Consider the following 25,781-nt stretch of genomic DNA (forward strand, 5'->3'; position numbering starts at 1 on the left):
GATGATTCTTCCTGAACATTTGCGTCCTGCATATCCACTTCATTGGACTCCTCGTGTGCACCGAGACGCTGTATTAATTGATCCCTTGTAGCAGTCGTTGCCAATTCTCGTTCCCGTAGCAATTTCTTCAATTGCTCTACTTTAAGTTCGTTTATTTTCGCCACATTTTTGCATAAACCAATAGTTTTTCGTTGTTACGTTGCAAATTCGTTTCCGTTCGTTTTGACGTTGCTGAGCGATGCGTGCTAGCCGTGTTATCGTTGTCTACTTGCCTGTAGTAGTTTTCGTTGTAAATCGCTGTCGCTGCTGCTGAGCGATTTCGTTTTAAGTTCACTGCTTTACGTTAAGTGATACTTATTCGTCGTTCCGTCACTGATGAGTTGCAGTTATTATGCGCAGTCGCTGCACGCTGTTGCAAGAAAATAAGGATGCCTTGCCGTTTTGCATGTACTCACATGCGCAGCCACAAAATCATACGCTCTTCATTTTATTATTCGTAGCAAGTGGATTCTGATCCCACTCTGAAACTGTAGGTACACAATTGTTTGTGCGATATCAAAATTAATTTTAATGGTTAAAGTTTTAAAAGTTACATGAAATATGGGTTTAATAAAATAAATGAAAGGTATGATCGCTATCCAAATTAACTCTCCTCTTCTTCTTTTTTGCTCGTTCCAGCTATTGGGGTAGCGCTGCCGGTTAGTGTGATATTGCCAAGGTTGCCGTCGCTCACAATATGTTGGACTATATGTCAGATGTCACGATCCCTATATATCGAAATTGAACCCTACGCTCTGAATTGCTTAGTTTCCTGGAGATTGGTGCATATTGCAAATAAATCGGCCAAGCGGTGTTGACAATTCCGTGTGGTGTAGTGTATATAGAAGATAGGTATGCTATGTAATATTCTTACTTTTTCATTTATATCTTAAAAACGAAACACCTGACCGTAAACAAGGAAATGTTTTTGGATTGTTGACAAAAATAGCAATCGATTAGTAAATTTATTTATATATATGTATGTAGACTTATCGGCTCGTCTGTAATTTCAAAATGCTTTTTATTTTTGACTAAAAAAATATTTTGAGTAATTTAACTGATATTATCAGACTGAAGAAATAACAAGTAAAGGTGTCTAAGTTCGGTTGTAACCGAACATTATATACTCAGCGTGAGCTTCAATTGTACATTTCATTTCAGATAAATTACTTTTCTACATAACACGTGGCACCGTCCGTTTAAAAAAAATGTATCCACATTTCCTCTTACAATAAAACTTGATAAGTGAAATATCATTGATTCAAAACTAGTTTTTGCTAAGTTATAGCTTATTATTCTAGTCTACGGCCCTTTTAAACTTGTTTTATATCTGAGTTGCCGTGGTCTTTAACCGATCTCGTCCATTTTTACTAGAAATATTTTCTGCTATAAGGAACATATGTGTACACAATTTCATTACAATATGTTATGGCTCCCGAAACATAGAAAATTGCTTAGTCATAAAAGGGGCGGTGCCACGCCCATTATTTTAAAATACAGTTCACAGCGAACAAACACACATACGCATTTTTTGATAAAAATGTTACTTTTGTTTAAACAATTTGGCTGATATAAGAAAGGAATCAAGTATTTTTTTTGATGCAGATCGAAGGTAAATATTTCAAAGTTTTACTGAAAAGTAGAATTTTTTAAATCCATATATTCGTTTATTTTAAAATTTGAAATTTTTCCTATTTATTTCCAATTTAATGTTATAATTCAATTAAGAAAGTAAATTTCTATTGACACAAAGCTCTTTTTCGCTAAGATATATCTTATTATTTTCGTCTACGACCCTTTAAAAAATCTTTTATATAAAAGTGGGCGTGGTCTTTAACCGATCTCGTCCATTTTTCCTAGAAATATTTCCTGCTATAGGGAAAATTTGTGTACCCAATTCATTACGATCCGTTAATTTTTCTTCGAGTTATGGCTCCCGAAACATAGAAAAATGCTTAGTCATAAAAGGGGCGGTGCCACGCCCATTGTTTTAAAATTTGAAATTTTTCATATTTATTGTTATAAATCCACTTGGGAAATGAAATACCATTGATATAAAGCTCTTTTTCGCAAAGATATAACTTATTTTATTCGTCCACGACTTTTAAAATCTTGTATATAAAAGTTGGCGTGGTCCTTAACCGATTTCGTTATTTTTTCTTCAAAGCATTCACTATAGTAAAGACAACCCCTCTGCCGAATTTTGTTACGATAGGTTTAACGATTTTTGATTTATAATTAATAACATTTGTAAAATTGATTCTATCACAAGTGGGTGATGCCACGCCCATTTTAAACCTTTTCCAATTTTTTTTCAGGAGTCTCAATATTAGTCCACATGTCAAATTTCCAGATTCTAGGTATATTATTTACTAAATAATCAGGTTTTTTGTGTTTTCCAAAATTTTATGTATATAAAAAGTGGGCGTGGTTATTATCCGATTTCGCTAATTTTCAAAACCAACCTATTCTGGGTCCAGATAAGCTAGTGTACCAAATTTGGTGAAGATATCTCAATATTTATTCAAGTTATCGTGCTAACGGACGGACATGGCTCAATCAAATTTTTTTTCGATACTGATGATTTTGATATTTGGAAGTCTATATCTATCTCGATTCCTTTATACCTGTACAACTAACCGTTATCCAATCAAAGTTAATATACTCTCTGTGCAAAGCAAGCTGAGTATACAAATCAAGTATCTACTAAAACTTTGTACCAAAAATTTGTTTTGTAAAAATAATACTGTTTTCTTTCCATTTGTATTATTAAAATGACTGGTTGGGGCCATGTTAAAAATGGAGGACTGAAGGCTTATGACGGGTATTCTGACTGGACGCTGCCTTCTGGCGTCACATACATTTAAATTAGGCTTGGTCAGTGAAAGCAGATGTAGGAAGTGCAGGAGGAAACGGTCGAGCTCGTTTTGTGTTCGTGCTCTGCTCCTGCCAGGCTAACACTTACGTATAATATGTGTGCGTAGGTCTTGGTTTTTGATAGTTTTTTCAGTTTGGTCGTCAAACAAACTTCTGGTAACACTACGGACTCCCTCAGTCTATGTGAGGTCCTCATGGAGCGGCAGCTCAACCTAACCTAACCTTATTCGGTACTTGGTGAAAAGCATCAAGTGCGACAAACTGGAGTATTTTTTGGAAAGGAGTTTATCCTACTCACTCACGAAGTAAGCAATCATACGGCTAACTTTGCAAACACAAAAATCTTGGCCAGGCAGGGAAGCGCAAAGCCTTCGAATACTACAGCAAGCAGAAAAAAAAATAATACAAAGGAAGATATTGCCGCTGCATATTTATAATGTTTATAGCTTCAATTTATTAGTAAGACAAGATTACCACAACGAATTGGTATCCATGTAACTTCTTATTTATATTTATTTGCTTTCAATTTGTAAATCAATCCATTTTTATGTACGTAGAAGCAAAAGCTAGTCAATGTTCTAATCGCACCTGTGAGCTTATGATTCGATTGTAATTTTGTTCAGTGCTGTTTTATATGTTATTGTAGTATATCGCCCCAGAAGATATCAAGTGTTTTAAAACTGTTTGTCTACACAAACAAAATAGTATGCCGGTTCGAACGCACGCCAACTCGAAAAAATGGAAAGAAGGAAATGAAACAAAGCAATTAATAAAAAGATAATATAAAAATGTGTAAATTTATTGAAGAAGAAGAAACCGCATATACGAAGATATATGCGGGTGAAAAATCGAATTTAAAATAAATATAAATATCAATAGAGATAACAATTTGTAAGGTTTAATATTACCGCAAAGTACGTATTTTACCTTAGGATTAATTGCTGCTCTGGAACGCTGTCTCAACTGCTGTCGTAAGTAGAAGACTATCACTTTGCAGTTGAGCGCAGCGTTAACGAATCATAACTTCGAAAGAGAACCCCCGGTAGATTTCCAACCACAAGGCAGCTTTGTGGCAAACAGCTGTGAATGAAGAAACACCAGTGGCTTCCAACTATTGAAGGCATTTGGCTTCAACAGAAACACTTGACGTGTAAACCTCTAATTACATTTTAAGAAGTCTCAGTTATGCGATTCATTTTTCTTTTGCTATAGAGCTTAATATTCTTACATCCTGTCGTCGGAGGGACATAGCCAAAATACCATCTACTCTACACATGCTTAAATGAGTTCCATTAATAACGTAAAAAATAAAATACTTACAAATGAAATAATAGTCATTACCAGGAAGGAACTCCAAACCACCAGGCTGGGGTGTAAATGGCCGGAAGGTTATGGTAAAAAACATTAATTTTTGTGGTTTATCACAAATGGCAATAACACGCGGATCTGCATTCGTTATCCGACAAGTTTCGTACTCTACTTTTGATACGTTATATATTATATACTTTTCTGTTTCATTTTCAAACGTTCCAGGCTCGTACACAGGGCATATTATATGTACTTGATCAAATTCGAATGCTAAATTACCTTTATTCACATCAATAATATGATCTGTGTTGTCTATGCGAAATCTGTAAAAAAAAATTTAAAGTATTTATATTTTAATTACTTGTCAATCTAACGGATATTTTAGAAACAACTTGTGCGGAATAATATCCATTCCAAAATTAAGAAGGGCAAAATAATTAGGCAATTCACGAGGTCTCTTAAAGTAATATGCAGTATTTTTTCTAAATAATACTCTTATGGACACTTAGGTTAGTTAGGTTAGGTTAAATGGTAGCTGCCGTGATAAGGAAAGCTCACTTGGACGAGACGTGTTTTCTTTCATATCCAAAGTAAGGATAAAATTTCTAAAGTTTACAAAGTTTACAAGGTGTAAAAAGTGTTACATATATCGAGACTGTTCTTGTCCCAGCTCTAGCGGTAAGCGAATTCAACCAAATAAATGCAAAATAAAACACTTCTACAAAAAGAAGCCCATGTTAAAGTAACATATACACAAACAACAACAATACAAATTGTCGCCCACAAATTTTTACGCGCCTTCGCCAAATCAGCTGATAGGGTTAGCCGTGGAACAGCAAAACTGTCACAAATAGGAGTGTGGAACGTAAGCTATATTTCGCGTCAGTTGGAAAGGATGTAGAAATTAAGTTCAGCTTTTCAAGTTCGCCGAGATCGATGTGGAATGTAAGGATATTTATTTTAGCTAGATGGTAGTGTTGTGGAAAGTAAGATCGTTATTTGCAGACAGCAAGAACACAACCCAAAATGATGAGTTCCACAGTAACTATAATAAAAGCTATCACCGACATCTCAAATGAAATACAGCGACTAATTCATGATTCCGGCAATGTTAAGAGAGAAATAAAAACTGGCGTAATCAATCAAACAACGAAGCTCATTGCTCTCATCCCCACCATAGAAGCACTTTTGCTAAATGAAAAAAATGATGAACCTGCTAACACCTCGGTCAATATACGTGCCACAATAAGAGAGGAGTTCTCTCTGCTAATACAATTTTTGAATTCAAACAATGAATCCCCTAATGCAAGTTATGCAAATCTAGCCAAATCAGGAAATAAAAAAATGCAATCCAGCAATTGTAATCAGCTCCTCTAAGGATAATCAAAATCACTCAGCTTTGTTAAATAGTTTAAAAAAAAATGTATCATTTAAAGATACCAACTTTGCTCCATTAAAAATAGCCCCTATGTCAAATAACAAAGTTAGAATCGAGTTCGACAACTTAGACCAACGCGATACAACAATGAATAAGTTATCAAATGTATCTGACATTAGACCAGAGAATGCAAAAACTAGAAGGCCATTTGTGATTATAAAAGGAATATCGAAAGAAGTGCAAGTAGAGGAACTCGTTCCGATTATCAGAAACCAAAACCCCAATGTAGGCTCAGCCATAATGGAAGACAGCGATATAAAACTGCACTTTGTGAAGCGAAATCGCCGAAACACTGATTTTATGTTCAGTGCTGTCCTTGAAGTAAGTCCCCTAGTCTGTAAAACAATACTTGTGTCTGAACGTCTTAACATTGACTATCAGCGTATTAACGTATCCGACTTTAGTGCCTTTCTACAATGTTTCCGATGTCTCCAATTTGGACACACCAAGAGTAAATGTACTTCTCAAAGCGCATCCTCCTCCCACTTCGCAAGCAAAGAACAATTCGGGATTTGCCCCTTTAAAAATGATTGCGAAAAGCTAAAATGTTTAAATTAAAAAAAAAAAAAATGTAAGGCGCGATAACCTCCGAAGAGATCTAAGGCCGAGCTTCTCTTCCAATTTGCGTCGTGCTCCTCTTGATTTTTCCCTACAAATTGGCCGGACGGGACCTACATGTTTTATGCCGACTCCGAACGGCATCTGCAAGGCAGATGAGTTTTCACTGAGAGCTTTTCATGGCAGAAATACAATGACACTGCCGAGGGGCGACCCCGCTTAGAAAAATTTTCTTCTAATTGAAAAATCTTATTTCTAAAATTTTGGTGTTGCTTTGCCCGGGAGTTGAACCCAGGGCATACGGTGTGATAGGCGGAGCACGCTACCATCACACCACGGTGGCTTAGAGCGAAATGAATCATCAAACACAAAAGTTGATGTAAAGCATTCCGCGACGAGTGTTAAATATTGCCCGCAACTCAAAGCAATTCAACAGCGTATTAACGCACGGATCGATTATGGGTGTTAAGCTCCTAAAATGCATCCAAATCAACGTATACCACTGTTATACTGCATACAAAGAGCTACTACAATATACGTCCCACTCTATAGATATAATATTATGTAGCGAACCGCCAATATACAAAGATACTACAATTAGCTCTACAAGTGGTATCTTAACTTTTCAGTTTCCTGCAGAGAACAGAAGAGTCAAAGCTTGCATTTTAGTGGAAGAGTCTGTAGGTACATCTTTGGGCATGTCCCAGTTTTCAACGCCAAATTTAAGTGTCATAAGGCTTCATGTTGACAATCGCCAGTTATTCGCTGGAAGCGCTTACGTGGAGCCCGTAGTAGACAAATTTAACACAATGGCTTCAATCAGCAGTTTTCTCGAGAAAACAGCGTCTTCACTGCATCTACTTGGAGGCGACTTTAACGGATGACACACCTCATTGGGCTCAAATAATGATAACGAACATGGTACTTTGTTAGTAAACATGATTTCGTCTAGAAGTATGGCAGTCTGTAACGAGGGCAACGTAGCCACATTCAAGGCTATCCGTCATGGCATATCTGCCACGTCAATTGTAGACATAACATTGCTTCAGACAGCCTTGTACAGGGTATTGTTGACTAGCGCGTCGATGTCGAAGCAATGCAAATTTCAGACCACAATGCCATAACATTTAAAATCATGAAAAATTATAAGACTCAAGCATCAACAATCAATTCGACTTATATGTATAATACCAAATCCGCCCATTGGGATCACTTTCATGCCACCTTGAAAAGCTGCGTTGAAGAATCAAATATAATTAACACCAATTTTCAAAACTGCACTTACCACGTTGTTGTTGTTGTTGTAGCAGTGCTTCGCCCCACCTAACAGCCGCGACCGATCACAAATTGTCATCAATATCCTCTAACGGGTGTCCAAGAAAACTTGTTGTTTCAACAGGGGTGGACCATAATGAAAGGGGTGTTGGAGGCGTTGGTTCCACATTACAATTAAAGAGATGGTTGGTGTCATGTGGGGGCACATTGCAAGCGGGGCATACATTTTGTATGTCGGGGTTGATTCTGGATAGGTAAGATTTTATCCTGTTACAGTATCCAGAACGAAGTTGACCAAGAGTGACACGCGTTTCCCTGGGGAGTATGCGTTCCTCTTCCACAAGTTTTGGGTACTTTTCTTTGAGTACTGGATTCACCGGGCAATTCCTGACATAAAGGTCCGACGCCTGTTTGTGGAGTTCACCAAGGACCTGCTTGTGTTTTTTTGCTTCATACGGCTGGGCTCTCAGGTGCCGTATTTCCTCAAAATGCTTACGGAGATGACTCCTTAAGCCCCTAGGCGGTGTTGGCTCATCAATCAGATACCCAGGTTTCTGGGTATTCAACACGAACTGTTTGGTTAGCATCTTATTTCTCTCCCTGATGGGGAGTATTCTCGCCTCATTACGTAGATGGTGTTCTCGGGACATAAGAAGACAGCCCTTGGCGATTCTGAAAGCAGTATTTTGGCAGGCCTGTAGCTTCTTCCAGTGGGTAATTTTTAGGCTTGGCGACCATATGGGTGACGCGTAGCACGTAAACGGCTGGCCAATTGCTTTGTATGTAGTAATGAGCGTTTCTTTATCTTTTCCCCAGGTACTGCCAGCAAGGGATTTGAAGATTTTATTACGGCTCTGGATTTTCGGAACAATTGCGGCTGCGTGCTCACCAAAATGTAGATCCTGATCAAACGACACACCCAAGATTTTGGGGTGTAGAACAGTCGGTAGCGTAGTGCCATCGACGTGGATGTTCAAAATGGTCGACATTTTGGACGTCCATGTTGTAAATAAGGACGCGGAAGATTTAGTCGGTGATAATGGCAGGTTTCACGAGGCGAAAAAACTGGAGAGATCAGGGAGGTGGCCGTTTATTCTGTTTCAGAGCTCATCGATCTGTGGGCCTGGGCCTGTGGCCATTATTGTGCAGTCATCGGCGTATGAAACAATAGTGACTCCTTCTGGTGGTGAAGGTAGCTTAGATATGTAGAAATTAAACAAAAGTGGGGATAGGACACCACCCTGTGGCACCCCTTGTTTAATTCTTCTTGGTTTTGATGTTTCGTTTCTAAATTGCACCGATGCCTGCCGATCACCCAGATAATTTGCGGTCTACCTTTTAAGACATGGGGGAAGGGTAGACCCTTCCAGGTCTTGCAGTAACGTGCCATGGTTGACCGTATCAAAAGCTTTTGATAGGTCTAGCGCTACGAGTACTGTTCTATGGTGGGGGTTTTGATTTAAACCGCAATTTATCTGGGTGCTGATGGCATTTAGCGCGGTGGTGGCGCTATGGAGTTTTCTGAAGCCATTCTGATGACAGGCTAGCTGCAAATTTGCTTGGAAGTAGGGGAGCAAAATGGCTTCAAGCGTCTTTGCTACTGGCGATAGGAGAGATATCGGACGATACGACTCTCCTATGTTAGCTGGTTTCCCAGGCTTTAGTAGCGGGACCACCTTGGCCATTTTCCATTTTTGGGGTATGACAAAGGTGGAGAGGGACAGGTTGAAGACCTAAGTAAGTATTTGAAACCCTCTTTCCCTAGGCTTTTAAGCATCGGCATGACTATGCCGTCTGGGCCCACTGCTTTGGATGGTTTAGCGTGACCAATGGCATCTTCAACCTCTCTGGCGGTGATGGTAATTGGTGACGCGCTGAATTTATGTTTATGTGCGTGTCTGTTGGCCCTCCGTCTATCTTTTTCGACCGTAGAATGCATTACATATTGACGGCAGAAAGCGCTCGCGCATTTTTTCGAATCCGACAGCACTTCAGTACAACATTTTTTGCAACAACCAGGGTGTATAAGATTCTATTAAGCTTCTTTGAACAACCCGCGGTGCTTTGCTCATTTCGAGACACCCTTCGCATAAGTAGGTATGACCATATACTTAAATAAATGCAGCCAACTCTCGCGTCAGATGTTGGTGACCGAAACCAAGCAATAAATAACTAAAGGTACATACCTTTAGTACATACTTACAAACATATATATTTAAATGCAGTTATTTGTACTTTGATACCTGTCCTTCGGATGATCTCTTTTTGTACCGCTAAATGCTTTATTATTTTTCAATAACAATGTACGTACGTACCTACTTGTGTATATACATCCAAACATACATTCTTTTACATTGTAATGATACCTATGTTAAAATTCTGAAGCCTAAATAAAATTAGATATGAAATAGAACTCAACGCGGCCAAACGGATTTGAGCTCACGCTTATTATTTAACATTTTCTGGTGCCTCCTGTGAGGACTGATTTACAAGCATCATAATGTCATCCTTAAATATACGGAAATCTGCTCGCGCATCAATTGCTCGATTTCTTGGAGTATTACAGGCTCCAGGATTAGCACCTGACTTAACGGAAGTTGATTTTACGGCAGCAATGTTGCAGCAATATTGGGACCGCTTTGTCGAGCACCACTATCTGCTCGTTGCTGATTCATTAGCTGAGGAGGTAGAAACCCATGATGAGTTGTTTGCCGAAACGGAGGAGATATTCACTAAGGCTTGTCTACAACTGCGTAGAAAGCGTTTGCATCTGGTACCTGAGCGAGCCACTGACGCAATTTCAACCCATCACCGTTCCTGCGACCTAAGGTTAGAACCACTCGCTATACCCGAGTGCACCAAGATGTCAAGGCCGACAAAGTTCCAATGATCGGTGGACTGTACACTGGAGGATATACTGAAATATGGGCGGAGCTGAAACGGCGGTATGATAACCCCATATTATTGTCTCAAGTACATATCCAGCTAATATTGGATTTGCCAAATCGTCCAGCTGACACATCAAGGGCGTTGCGCGATATTATCGATTATGTGCGCAACACCTATCGCACTCTGTCCGTAATGAGCTTACCAGTCAAAGAGTGGGACGCTATAATAGTTCCAGTTCTACTACCAAAACTTCCCGATGCAACGAAGAATGCGTGGGGTATGAGTCTACGCACAAATGATATCACGAAGCTTGAGGATCTGCTGGGGTTTTTGGAGCGGCGTGCCAACAATATGCCAAACACTGCCACCCCTCGTGAGGGAGCTGTATCATCACGTCGTACCCCCCAGCGGAGTCTATGGACGTAAGCGACCCGATAGAAAGAGATAATGATTTTGACTTGATAAAGGCTGGTAGTAAAACTCCTGACATAATTTTACCCGAGCTGCACCCAAACCGATCTCCATTAAAAGTAATTAATCAAGAGTCTAACTGCTTTTGTGGAAGCTTAACCTTACCTGTAAAGTTGTGCATAGTTTGCCAAAAAGGAATTCATGCATGAGACAATTGTTCGTTCCTACATCCATATTCAGAAGACGGCAGGAGAACTTGTTTTGAATGCACAAATAGCACCAGGTTTTCATACAAAGTAGCACTTAATGAGATGGAGAACTACGGAGGCTTAGCACTTAAAGAAGCAAAAAAAAAATGAGAAAGCCGCAGTAAAGGAAAACAGTAACCTATATCTCAGAAAATAGCAGATGCTCTGTCATTCACCTCTAAAGCGAGTAACTTGCCAATTCTCAAAGATGGTTCGACAATGAACATGGAGTTTGTAAAAATTGACAAAAGACTGTATTTTTTCAAATACACGTGCGGAATCGACAGCCTACTCCAAATAATGATTGCAGCTTCGACGGACTACTATGCAATAAGTATGATATCACAATGTGAAAACGAATTTTGTACTTTAGTTAAAAACATAATACGTAACGGAATCTCATCTGGCTCATACATTCAAAGAGGCAAAATTCTTCTTAGATATTCGAACCGAAACGTGGAAAGCAGTGGATTGAAGCCCACTGTAGTAAATTGTGCGACTTCTATAAACACTTTGCAATAAATATTTTCTCAAAGAATGTCCTTCTTTAAAAAAACTATTAAGTGTGTAAAAAACTACACGACCACCGAGGAAAAATATCCGTCATATATAACTCAATTAAATGAGTTATTTGCGAACAAAATAGTTTACACCATTAAGAACCAAATGCAAAAGTAAAAGTATTGTCAATGCGGTGCAGCCATGGATGTAACACTGAATTATGATAATTATATATTTTTTATTTATATTTATTCATTCTGCGTAAATATGTATATAAAATACTTTTTGTCATTAACGACAAAACTTCCCTGCAAAAAATGCGACTAGTCTAGGATGAATTCGGGATGAGTCGCAAAGGAGTGTGCGACTATAGCCAGTTCTGTACTCTTTATAAGGGTTGGAGGGATCCCTTTTGTTTGAGCATGTCCTATTGAGAGACCAATTGTACCTGTTTATGCCTAACGGGCCTAGTGTCTGACTGGTCCTCTTTTTACCTCTACGGGTACTGCCGGACAGATCCTTTTTGTAATGTTCGACACTTCCTCTTTGTACCCCTTTAGGTACTGTTCGACACGCCCTCTTTTTACCTCCGACAGTACCCGTGGACAGATCTTTTCTGTACTGTTCGACACTTCCTCTTTGTACCCCTATGCGAAGTGTCCGGCAGGCCCTTTTTGTGTACATACGGGTAGTGTCGGATATATTCTCTTCGTGTCTCTACAGCCAGAGTTACACAAGTATCTTTTGTTCGCCTATGGAATTTTTTACGGATTTTATAATTTTTTAAACTCCAATACAACATTCTTAATTAATTTTCGTATTGGTGTTGTAGAATAATAAAAACAAAACAAATGTTACGCTAATGGAACATATGGTCCTAGAATTGTAGGTTCGGTATAGAGCTCCGCATTTTTGTTAAATAATGCTATTCAGTCACATTTAATCATTTTATTTTATTCATTTCGTTTCTGTTTGCTTTTTATTCATTTTTTTTCAATTGGCTACATAAATTTCAAAGTGACTAATGAAAAAAATACCCAAAATGGAGTATAGGGATCAAATATACGCCAATGTGGACAAAAGAGATCAATCCCAAGCCGCTCACTTTAGGGATATATCGCACGATTTTTTGCAGGTTGAGGTTCGCTTGAAACTAACATATGCATATGTATGTATGCTTGTATACATATGCATGTATGTATGTATAGTATACATGTATACATATCAGTAATATATACATACGTATCAGTTCGTCTTAAAGTACGTATTTGATATAAAAAATCTATCATCAACTACGTTCCTTTGTGTAATAAATCACCTAGTTAGTATATAAAAAATATACACACCTGTACATAACTCATCGTCATAAGACCTCCTGATTGTGGACATTTTTTTTGTGGGCGTCGGACTTCTTCTGTATGGTGAAAACTGGAAAAATATCATTGACGATGAATTGTGTCCAACAGGATATAAAAATGTAATTAGATTTGACTTTTACTTGGAACAATTAAAAAATAAGTAAAAGATGTGAGATGAGACCTTAGAAAACCGTTCGATTTTATCTATAGACTTAATATCTACATACACAAGTACATTTATGCAATTCACAAAGGCTCTTATTGTCTTATGAAGTATTTTTCAACTATGACCCTTGTGAACACTGCAATGAGTTGTATGTCGTATTTAAGTACATACGTATGAAAACCCATGACTAAAACGCATTAAAAAACCTATTTACTACTTTAGTTTTCGTTGATATTATTTACATATGTTTACGAACATTTTTTTTTAATTAATAAATAATTCATTTGATAATAACTTAACACACTTGTATTTGAGAAATAACATCAAATAACTTTTGAGACAGTATGAGATCTTGTGAATTGGCTAATTATTTTAATATAATTTTCCTCATCATTGACAAGGTAATTTAAACTCTTTAAAGGAACTCTTATATGCTTTGAGGTTTAGTCGTTAACCCAAAGTGGTTTATATGCTGAATTACGCAAATTACCAAAAAACCTAACAGGCGAAGACGGAACAATATTTAATCTCACGGGAATGGTATGCTACGAAGGTGCGGAATACCAAAAAGGGCCGGATGATATGGGCCATTATACGGCAATATGCCTAAGGCGTGGGCAATATATACTGTACGATGGAATTTGAAAAAATTTTTTTTTTCGAATTTATAAAATATGCCACTTATCTACGGCAAATTTACAGCAAATTCGTGTGCAAGAATTATTTTCCTGGCTGGCCTCTAAGGTGGTTTTCTGAGGGTGGCACGCTAACTTCACGTGAAGTTGGCGGTGCACCATAAAAAAAAATTTGAATTTTCATTTTCGAATTTATAAAATATGCCACCTATCTACGGCGAATTCGTGTGCAAGAATTATTTTCCTAGCTGGCCTCTAAGGTGGTTTTCTGAGGGTGGCACGCTAACTTCACGTGAAGTTGGCGGTGCACCATAAAAAAAATTAGAAATTTTTTTTTTTTCGAATTTATAAAATATGCCACTTATCTACGGCAAATTTACGGCAAATTCTTGTGCAAGAATTATTTTCCTGTCTGGCCTCTAAGGTGGTTTTCTGAGGGTGGCACGCTAACTTCACGTGAAGTTGGCGGTGCACCATAAAAAATATATGAATTTTCATTTTCGAATTTATAAAATATGCCACTTATCTACGGCAAATTTACGGCAAATTCGTGTGCAAGAATTATTTTCCTAGCTGGCCTCTAAGGTGGTTTTCTGAGGGTGGCACGCTAACTTCACGTGAAGTTGGCGGTGCACCATAAAAAATATTTGAAATTTTTTTTTCAAATTTATAAAATATGCCACTTATCTACGTCAAATTTACGGCAAATTCACGTGAAGTTGGCGTGCCACCCTGTATTTTCTAAAATATGACCACGGCAAATTTTTTTGTTTCACGGATAAATTACGGCAAATTCACGACAATTTTCCCAATAGGTAATTTTTTTCCACGTAAACGTTGTCTTGCCAACTTCAGAGAGGTCCGTTTGTTGCCAACCGGGTCGCGTATATTCAAAAACATAGTGATGTGAACTGTTGGCACCACATACGTTCCGAATCGAATCCGGCTAACAGTGCGAGTCTATGTCCCGTCTCTTGACAATTCCAACATTTTAGCTTACTTGCCTCAACAGATTCTACATTGCCGAGTTCTTCGTCTCGGTTGGTGCCGGTAACATCCGAATTAAATAGTTCATTGATTTGGTGACGTCCAGTGGTTTGCCGGGATGAGCCACTGTGAATATAGTTAAAGAACTTTTCATGTTTTCGCGCTGCTTTCCTCAAACTAGCAATATCCGTTATTTCAAGGTGTAAAATTTCGTGGCGCAGGTCGGACTTCAAATTGCGTATCAAAATCTCGACTAGCTCCGTCTCATTCATTTGGGTTCTCAACTTGTCGGATATTTGCATTACAACTTCAAGGAAATCATCAAAGGGCTCAGCAAATTTTTGTTTTCTTCTTCGAATGTCATCGCGTATTTCGGCGTCTGTCGAAAAATCCTTAAATTGGCGTCGCATGGCCTCGCAATAACCAAAACAATCCAGATCATTCGTGCGTTGCCGGTAACGCCCGAACCATTGCGAAGCTTTGCCTTCAAACAATGAGTGTAGATTTTGCAAAGTACTGTAAAACTTCCGTTCAGGTGTAGGGCAGTTAACGTGTTTACTCGATAAATAAATTGGTCTACAGATATGCCATCTTTCGACCCGCTGAAACGAACCTGCCAACTTCGAACTAGATTTGACAGTTTTTCGTTTGCCACAGACAATCGGCTAACGCCTAATGACTCTGGCCGTCTCTCATACCGAACATTGTCATTAATAAGTCGCTCCGGATACGGTGCGTCGCGTGGCCATTCCACCTGCTCTTCTCGTCGAGAAACAGCTGGAGATGGTCTAGTATTTCTATCCATATTTAAGTTTTGTAACATATTCTGAATATCCATGGTCATTACTTCACGAAAGTTTTGCATTGATTCAGCAGCTAATTGCTGCACTCTCTGTTCAGTAATTCCGCTTTGGTGTGGATTAGTCGCGCGTCGGTATCGTGGACTATTCGTTTGACCGTGTCGACGGTCAGTTGACGGATAAGTTTGGAATTGGGGATTAGTTTGCGCGTAAAGCCGCGTATGCGGTCGTTCTCGAGGAATAGTACCGGTTGGCATACTCAGTTTTTCCTTTTCTAAGATTTTTAGGTCTTTTGCGAAACAGGGACTTCTACAGATTGGACAAGTGTCATTATTATCTAACCAGGTATGGATGCAAGTTAAGTGGAAACAATGATGGCACACCGTTTCTCCCCTATCTTGACTATTTAACAAGGTTTCAGTGCATATGGCACATGACTGGTTGTTCAACTGAGCACCATCAGTGCCACCAGAGGCATTATCAGGACTACGTGTCACTGGCATCATAGCAATCACTAATAAACAAAACATGTTAAGTGTGTTAATGTTTAGGTCTCTACCGAAAATTCGTTAGGAATGAAAACAATCAATCGATCGCGTTTTTAAACCAACTAATTAATAAAATATAATCTGATGACTACTCTGTAGGGAAGGTTAATAATTTAGACTTAATAATTCGCGGTTGCTTAACTCCTTAATGTGTACTTGTATACTGGGTAAAAATGAGGTTAGTGGCTAAGCTTATACTTGACCGTTTGGTTGAAATATGGAACGCATTTGATTCTGTGGCTGTGGATCAAGGTCAGATGTAAGTATAAAAATATTTATTTTCTGCAAATCCATTGACTCCAACAGTCCAACAAACGAAAAAAAAATATTTGTATTTGCGAGGACAGAATACATAATAAATACGTCAATCTGTAATCCATCTCAAATCTTTAGATATCATGCTTATGATACTAATTCAGTGAAAAAAGTCAGCGGTCAGAGTCCGAATTAATCCAAACTTTGCAAATCCTGCGTTCTTTTATTCACTGCGAAAAAGGTTATTTTATAAGTGAAATTTGGGAGCCTTGACAAGATGATCAGTTTTATAAGCTTAAGTTTTATTTTGTCTCGTTCACATACAGCGAAATTCGTACGAACCAAATTCGGTATGCAGGGTATTTAACAATATTTACCTCATGAACGGAGATAAAAATACAACACAAAAAAAACCAGCGAAACTCAAGCAGCGAAACAAAAAAAACTTGTAACAAAAGCGGAATCAAAAAGGGTCATTGCAACCAGCGATGGAGGGATTGGAAAGATGGAATTTTCCCACTTCGTCTTTACCCACCCAACCTGTTAATGTACCTTGACTATATGTACATTAACCCAAGAAAAATACTTAGACCTGGTATACTAACCTTTCCCTACATTTCGTCATCAAAATAAAAGAATTAGAAATCCATTTTTTTCTTTATACTACAATATTTCATACATTTATTGAAAAATAGGTAATAGCTAGATTGTATTTAAGAATATAACAAAAAAAAATAGTCCATCCTATTCTCATCTCTTAGATATTTTTAACAATTTATTCAAAAGCCAATTAATACTACCTAAGATTAAAAGATATATAATTAATCGACATATTTATTATTCGGATATACGAGCTCTCTATGGTTTGGTCCGTTTATTGTAATAGATTTATACGTAATTATATAAATATTAATTGCAAGCATTCGCAAGTTTACTTGGGAAATCCTATTATTCGCAAATCCCCTCAATATATGGGATTTGTTTTGAGTTATCAACTCGAGTTTTGCGCTAAAGTAAAATAAATATACGCAACGAATAAAGACACGAACTCGTCCCCGGTAATGAAAGAGGTTGTGAGTGTGTTAACTTTATGATCAAACGCATTCAAACTTAGATTTCAAATTTAGGTTCAAAATGTAAAGGCAAAAAGGGACATTTTCACCTAAGTATTACCAAAAAAAATTAAAATATTTGCCAAATCTAACACGTCGACAAATGTTTCTACAAAAAAAAAAAAAAACAATATGTATGTAATTGAAGTATAATTTTTTTTCTTACTACTTACTTGATCTCCATCGATGCGACGGTGAGCTCAGCGACGATGACGGGAATGTTGTAGGTTCGATGTATTATGTATAGCGACCATGTCTGCTAGTGCTACAATTATTTTTGAAAATACACTGGCAACATGTTAGAATGCACAGATCACAGTATGACTGGTGTCAAACTTGAGTTCCATATGAAAAAGAAAGATTTAACGAGCAATACAAAAAGGAATATGATAAACTATTCCATGCTTAATGAAAAGCTGCTTTATGAGGATTGGGTTGTTGTCTACGCTGAGAAAGATATTTCAAAAGCATACTCTCTGTTTATAAATATATTGCATGGTCACATAGAATTCTCTAGTTTCACTTGTGCTCGACGTAAATCCAAAACCAAGCTTAAACCCTGGATGCATTCTGCCCTTTTAAAAAGTATTAAATTGAAAAATAAGTTAGGTGTTAAGTGTAGAAAGCATCCAAGGAATCTTGCGCTTCGATCTCGTTACAAAAAGTTGTGCAAAAAATTAAATAAAGACATAAAATCACACCGAGATACTTATTTCCGGAGTAGACTATTGAGGTGCCATGGGAACACTAAAAAAGAATGGGAAGTTGTAAATAGCATTATCAACCGAAATAGCTCTGGTAGTGAACGGGTTATTGCTCTGAATAATTGTGGCAATATGATTGACGACCCCTCTGTTGTTGCTGATATTTTTAATGATTTTTTTGTGTCTGTTGGTCAATGCAATACTTCTTCCTGCAACTGCATCATGTCCAGTGGTGACGCATCTATTTCTAGGTGCAGTTTTATGTTTGAACCCTTCACAGGCACTGAGCTCCTTGCAATAATAAAAAGTCTAAGCAACTCTGGCTCTAGTGGATACGACGGTATTTCAAATAAACTTCTTAAAAAAATAGCCCTTAATATGATGGACGTACTAAAGCATCTATTTAATACTAGTGTTTTTACAGGAATTTTCCCCGATGCCTTGAAATGTGCAATTATTATACCCGTGTTTAAAAAGGGTAACAGGGAAGATAAAAATAACTATAGGCCTATTTCACTTCTATCCTCTATATCTAAGGTCTTTGAAAAAGCTCTTAAAAATCGAATTATGCAGTTTCTAGAAAGCAGAAGCTTTTTTAGTCCAAGGCAGTTTGGTTTTAGAGCAAACCGCTCTACTGAAGATGCTCTACTAGAATTCTGCTCTTTTATTTATCAAGAGTTGGACAATAAAAAAAATTGCGCTGGTCTTTTCGTAGACATAACCAAAGCTTTTGACACGGTAGATCATGCTATTTTAATAAATAAATTGTATGATGCCGGTTTTCGAGGATTTGTACATAAGTGGTTTCAATCATACCTTTCTGAAAGGGTACAATGCGTCAGAGTTTGCGGAAAGCTGGGGAAGACTAATCCAATCACGAGAGGGGTTCCGCAAGGCTCCGTGCTCGGTCCCATCTTATTTTTAATTTATGTTAATTCAATTTTTGATATGCCCTTCTTGGGGGAAGTCACTGCATTCGCAGATGATCTTGCGATGGCCTATAGTTCTCCTAACACCTTTGATTTGATAAGTAGTATAAACCATGATGTACATCTACTGAGAACTTGGTTTGCAAAACATAAGCTCGTCGCTAGCAATAAGACCAAGCTCATGAGTTTTAGTCTAAATATAAAAAAACCACCGGATGTAAGTATTGTTTTTCATTCTGCGATTTGCGAGCGATTTGCTTTACATGACAATATGTGCCAAGTTTTTCAGTCCGGTACCTTCGCCTCGCTTGTGGCCTGTAGTAAGTACTGCTTCACGATAGACTATGTTGATGAATTTCAGTATCTGGGTGTAACGGTTGATACGAATATGAGCTGGGGTAACCATATATCCCGTCTAAAAAAATATCTTCAATTCTCTTTGCGTTGTCTTTATCATCTCAGAACTTCCGGTTCCAACAATCTTCTCAAAATAGTTTATTATGCGGTCTTTCATTCTAAATTAAAATACGGAATCAGCTGCTGGGGTGGCGCCACCCTTACCAAAACCCAGCCGTTACTAGTATTGCAAAAGTATGCTGTTCGAAAAATATCTAATGTTAACCGGCTGCATCCATCGAGAGAACTTTTTAGAAGTCTAGGGATTCTCCCAGTCAAGGACCTGTATTATTTCAAAGTTTAAAAATTTTTTTTTATTAGATGTGGCTATCTGCAAAGTATGAGGTCGGAAACATATAACCTGAGGACAAACTCACAAACTAGAGTCGTTGTACCTTCGACCAGAACCACACATTCAAGCAAGTTTTTCACAATTGTTTCACGAAAACTCTTCAATATACTTCCCACCGAAATACGTACTTTACGGAATCTTCGGCATTTTACAGAAAGTGTTAAGTCCTTCCTTCAATGAAATCGAAGTTTTGCTTCAGCCAGCTACATAAACCGTGTATAATAACAAATACTTCATAATTTTAATTGCTTTTCCTCTCATTTACCCATGGGTTTGTTGGAATTTTAGCTGAATCTTTTTATATACTATAATTAAATTAAACAACCATTTATAATTTAATCACTTTATTTAACAGTTCACCCCACTGTATTTTTTATATTTGCTATAATTGACATTTGTCACTATGCTGAATTGGCATAAAAATGTCTTAACTTTTCCTATATCTACTTGTACATATATCCCATATATATAAGATTAAATTGTTTGCTTTTACGATTTTATTTTAATATGTACATACATAGATATAAGGAAAATGCCTAATAAATGAAATGAAATGAATGAAATGCATATTTTGGCATCACTAGCAAATCGAATGGTTTTCGTTATACAAAAAAAAATGTATTAACGAACTTAAGAGGGCGAGCCCATTTTCGGTATTACCTACGAGATCAACTCTTAAAATTTTATACCGAAAATGCGAGTTTGTGAACTTTGTCGGAATTCCACACCATATAATTAAACCAAAATTACGGGAAACTTAAATCGACGAGATTATTACCTTAACTCCTAGTGAAACTATCACTGAGTGATCGTAAGAATGACCAAGAAACTAGTTACATCCCTAATTAATTTATTTATGCAACTAATCTTCACTAGCTATTTTTCATAAGAAAATTTAGAAACAAAAAAAATCTTTATAAATTATTTAACTCTAAAGCTGAATTTCCAGGAATCCGTTAAGTCGACCGCCTCGACGTTTGTTGGGAAATTTCGGCGCCTGAGTATGGACCAAGGTTACAGCTACTCCTTCACCCGCGTGATGATTTTTCTTTTCTTATTTTTCGTTGACGTTTCTAAATTTAGTTGGGCACATCGGCCTCTTTAAACATTTTCATTTGATGAATCACGGTTTTAGTGGCCGTAATTTCCATCACTCCTACCCACTTTTCACTGTTCTTCTCGGGTTAAGCAAGTAGATCCTATACAAGTTTGTTGGGTAATTTATTACAATTTTTGTTTGCCATTTCGTGTTTCAAAGTTTTTTTTCTTTCAACACTTTTTAAAAAGTTATTTTCAGTTGGTTTTTGTTGCTTTCTAAACTCCGAGGATCGCATATAAGAGTAATACGATTACCAATCAGGATCGTATTCAAACAAAATCGATATTTTATGACATTTTGAAGTTAGGGAATATTTTAAGACCCAAACGAATATTCAAAGAATGCTTTGGGAGGATTAGTCTCCACATCACGCCCAACTGAATATACTAAATAATGTAGACGTCTACACAGGTAGGCATTGCTTTGCGAACAATTTTATGTATGCACAGATGTATATATTGCATTCGTAACTCCAGTCTTAGCCGATATTTTAATTGCTTTAATTTTTGCATAGGTTCACACGAACATACATATCTTTGAAGAAGATTGTTCTATTCAAGACGGCTCGACTTCTCGATGCTCCAAATGTTCACATCACTTTAAAAAAAGTTTCCTCTACTACTTTTGGCCCTATTCACAAAGTTTTCACGATAAATTATTCTCTGCACAAATGAATGCAGTAATAATGACACATATTTGATTTATATTTAATAAAAAAAACACTTCAAAAATTTTTCACTATTGCCCCGACTTGGGCTTTTCATGTTTTTACACACGGGGATTTTAGTCCCAACGCACGCGGGTTTGGGTCCGACGAGTTATTTCTTGCCAGCCGTGCTGGTCTTTCCGATGTCTCCTCCAAATGGAGGCGGCCTCGCGTTTATCATACACCACTCTGTGCAATATCATATATTTGATCCTGGCATCGACCGCAGGGACAATGTCTTAGAACGTCAAGGCCTATCTGTCCGATCAGGCGATGCAAACCTAGAAATCATCAACATCTAAATCCCTCCTGCCACCTGTGGCCCCAGTGGATATCGCCCCAAGATTAGCGCCTTACTCACTGGCAACAATCGCATTATCTTAGGCGACTTTAATGCCCATCACGATCTATGGCATTCAAACTTGCGGGCGGACAGTAGGGGTGAGATGTTGGCGGATCAAATAGAAGAAACGACGTTCTGCATAATAAACGGAGACGCCCCCACACGTATGGTAGGAAGATGTCACAGTTCGCCGGATATCTCAATCGTGAGCGCAGAACTCGTAAACTGCGTCAACTGGCAGCCGATGGTAACATTGGCATCCGACCACCTGCCTATACTTATTTCGTTCGAGCGTACCGCCGACTTCATCGTTACAGAAAAACGCGCTTTCATAAACTTTAAAAAAGGAAAGTGGGACGAATATAAATCTTTTACAGACAACCTCTTTGCTGCCCTCCCTATCCCGACTGATGCCCAAGGGGAGCGTGCTTTCCGCAAGGTCATTGAATCTGCCTCGGCACGTTTCATTCCTGCCGGGAGAATTCCTGAAATTCGGCCCACTTCCGACGGAGGCCGCAAATTTAGCGATAGAACGTGACCTTATAAGACAGCTCGACCCAAGCGACCTCCAAATAAGGGATATAAACCAATGCATCAGATTGCTTGTGGATGAACACAAGCGGGCGAAATAGGAGGAGCACCCAAGAGGTTGTAACCTCTCTGCCGGTGTGGGTAAACTTTGGTCCACCGTAAAGTCCCTATCGAATCCGTCTAAGCACAATGACAAAGTTTCCATCGCCTTCGGCGATAAAGTGCTGTCGGATTCGAAAAAATGCGCGAGCGCTTTCTGCCGTCAATATGTAATGCATTCTACGATCGACAAAGATAGACGGAGGGCCAACAGACACGCACATAAACATAAATTCAGCGCGTCACCATCACCGCCAGAGAGGTTGAAGATGCCATTGGTCACGCTAAACCATCCAAAGCAGTTGGCCCAGGCGGCATAGCCATGCCGATGCTTAAAAGCCTAGGGAAAGAGGGTTTCAAATACTTAGCACATGTCTTCAACCTGTCTCTTTCCACCTTTGTCATACCCGAAAAATGGAAAATGGCCAAGGTGGTCCCGCTACTAAAGCCTGGAAAACCAGCTAACATAGGAGAGTCGTATCGTCCGATATCTCTCCTATCGCCGTGGCAAAGACGCTTGAAGCCATTTTGCTCCCCTACTTCCGAGCAAATTTGCAGCTAGCCTGTCATCAGCATGGCTTCAGAAAACTCCATAGCACCACCACCGCGCTAAATGCCATCAGCACCCAGATATTGCGGTTTAAATCAAAACCCCCACCATAGAACAGTACTCGTAGCGCTAGACCTATCAAAAGCTTTTGATACGGTCAACCATGGCACGTTATTGCAAGACCTGGAAGGGTCTACCCTTCCCCCATGTCTTAAAAGGTGGATCACAAATTATCTGGGTGGTCGGCAGGCATCGGTGCAATTTAGAAACGAAACATCAAAACCAAGAAGAATTAAACAAGGGGTGCCACAGGGTGGTGTCCTATCCCCACTTTTGTTTAATTTTTACATATCTAAGCTACCTTCACCACCAGAAGGAGTCACTATCGTTTCATACGCCGATGACTGCACAGTAATGGCCACGGTACCAGGCCCACAGATCGGTGAGCTCTGCAACAGAATAAACGGCTACCTCCCTGATCTCCCCAGTTTTTTCGCCTCGCGAAACCTGGCATTATCACCGACTAAATCTTCCGTGACCCTATTTACAACATGGACGTCTCAAATGTCGACCATTTTGAACATCCACGTCGAGGGTACTACGCTACCAACTGTCCCACACCCCAAAATCTTGGGTGTGACGTTTGATCAGGACCTACATTTTGGTGAGCACGCAGCCGCAATTGTTCCGAAAATCCAGAGACGTAATAAAATCCTCAAATCCCTTGCTTGCAGTACCTGCGGAAAAGATAAAGAAACGCTCATTACTACATACAAAGCAATTGGCCAGCCATTTACGTGCCACGCGATACCCATATGGTCGCCACGCCTAAAAATTACCCACTGGAAGAAGCTACAGACCTGCAAAAATACTTCCCTCAGAATCGCCACGGGCTGTCTTCTTATGTCCCCAGAACACCATCTACATAATGAGGCGAGAATACTCCCCATCAGGGAGAGAAATGAGATGCTAACCAAACAGTTCCTGTTGAATACCCAGAAACCTGGGCATCCAAACAGACATCTGATTGATGAGCCAACACCGCCTAGGGGCTTAAGGAGTCATGTCCGTAAGCATTCTGAGGAAATACGGCACCTGAGAACCCAGCCGTATGAAGCAAAAAAACACAAGCCGGTCCTTGGTGAACTCCACAAACAGGCGTCGGACCTTTATGTCAGGAATTGCCCAGTGAATCCAGTACTCAAAGAAAAGTACCCAAAACTTGTGGAAGAGGAACGCATACTCCCCAGGGAAACTCGTGTCACTCTTGCTCAACTTCGTTCGGGATACTGTAACAGGTTAAACTCTTACCTATCCAAAATCAACCCCGACATACAAAATGTATGGCAATGTGTCCCCACATGACACCAACCATCTCTTTAATTGTAATGTGGAACCAACGCCTCTAACACCCCTATCATTATGGTCCACCCCTGTTGAAACAGCAAGTTTCCTTGGACTCCCGTTAGAGGATATTGATGACAATTTGTGATCGGTCGCGGCTGTTAGGTGGGGCGAAGCACTGCTACAACAACAACAAAAACATGTCTCCTCATAAACTGAACTTGTTAATCTTTGGCCTACGCCTTCAAAGCCTTTGCTTCTACCGGGAGTTTTCCAGTTTTCCATATCTTCTCTCCTTAGGTATAGGTCGAACGGCATAATCGCCTGATCTTCCCGTTAGACATTGTTTTTTTCTTTTCTTCTTGATATACCTTTGTACAGTCAGATCAGACAATGACTTCCTTACTCGTACCGAGAGATGAGAAATAACGTTATAGATCACCCATCCAAATTTGCTTAACAAAAAAAAAAAAAAAAAAAACAGGAATATACCAGCATAAATTCGTACTAGTGCAAAAAAAAAATGATTGAAATTGCGTCAAGCATAAATAAATCATCTACGTAACTGTCGATCGTTGACTAGCAAACAACCAAAGCTAAAATTTTATATTTCCCCATATCCGCCTCTAAGGGTTCGAACTTGGTACTTTTTCTGTCGGGTGATTCGCCCTTTTTCCCTGGCGTAGCTAGGCTATTTCACCTTAAATAAGGACAGAGTTTGTTCTTGGTAATCCGATCCGGTTTGGGACTGTTTTTATATGATCGAAATCTACTCTACCTCGACTACAGCAAAAAAAATCTACCAGTTTCTTGCAAAAAAAAGAACAAAGAAAAAAAAGAGACAGATGAAGACTAGTTTGGCATAGCATTCATACTGGTTGTGCGATAGTTTGGAAGTCTAGCTGGACGTTCAGCTGGACCCCCCACTTTTGGAGTTTTACAAAAATCATTATAAGTTGTCAAAAAACCAAATTCTTTTTGGCACTATTGAGCACATAATTCCCACATTTGAAATTTTATGTTTAGCCTAGTGCTTATGAGGAGGGGGGAGTCTAGTTGGACGTCCAGCTGGACCCCCCAATTTTGAAGTTTTAAAAAAATCATTATAAGTTGTCAAAAACCGAATTCTTTTTGGCACTATTGAGCACATAAATAGCACATAATTCCCACATTTAAATTTTTTTGTTTTGCCTAGTGGTTATGAGGGGGGGGGGGTTTAGCTGGACCCCCCATTTTGAGGTTAGAAAAAAGTACCTAAATTTTGAGCACAACATTTTTTAGCACATAATATCTGGCCTGCCAAATTTCGAATCCATCGTGGGG

At 38.7% G+C, this 25,781-nt stretch overlaps 1 protein-coding gene across 7 annotated transcripts in view; it reads right to left on the reverse strand.

Annotated features, from left to right (window-relative positions):
- Nucleotides 1–25,781, reverse strand: part of Ephrin (ephrin) — a 655,394-nt gene that overhangs the window by 290,922 nt on the left and 338,691 nt on the right. For 6 of the 7 annotated variants that reach the window (XM_067758471.1, XM_067758466.1, XM_067758469.1 and 3 more), the window contains one exon: nucleotides 4,237–4,547. In XM_067758471.1, coding sequence (XP_067614572.1) covers nucleotides 4,237–4,547 — 311 coding nt within the window. The remainder of the gene's footprint in view (nucleotides 1–4,236; nucleotides 4,548–25,781) is intronic. The other variant, XM_067758470.1, reaches the window with a different exon arrangement.

This window comes from Eurosta solidaginis, chromosome X (assembly GCF_040869045.1).
Source record: "Eurosta solidaginis isolate ZX-2024a chromosome X, ASM4086904v1, whole genome shotgun sequence".
In the NCBI taxonomy this organism is placed as follows: Eukaryota; Metazoa; Arthropoda; class Insecta; order Diptera; family Tephritidae; genus Eurosta; species Eurosta solidaginis.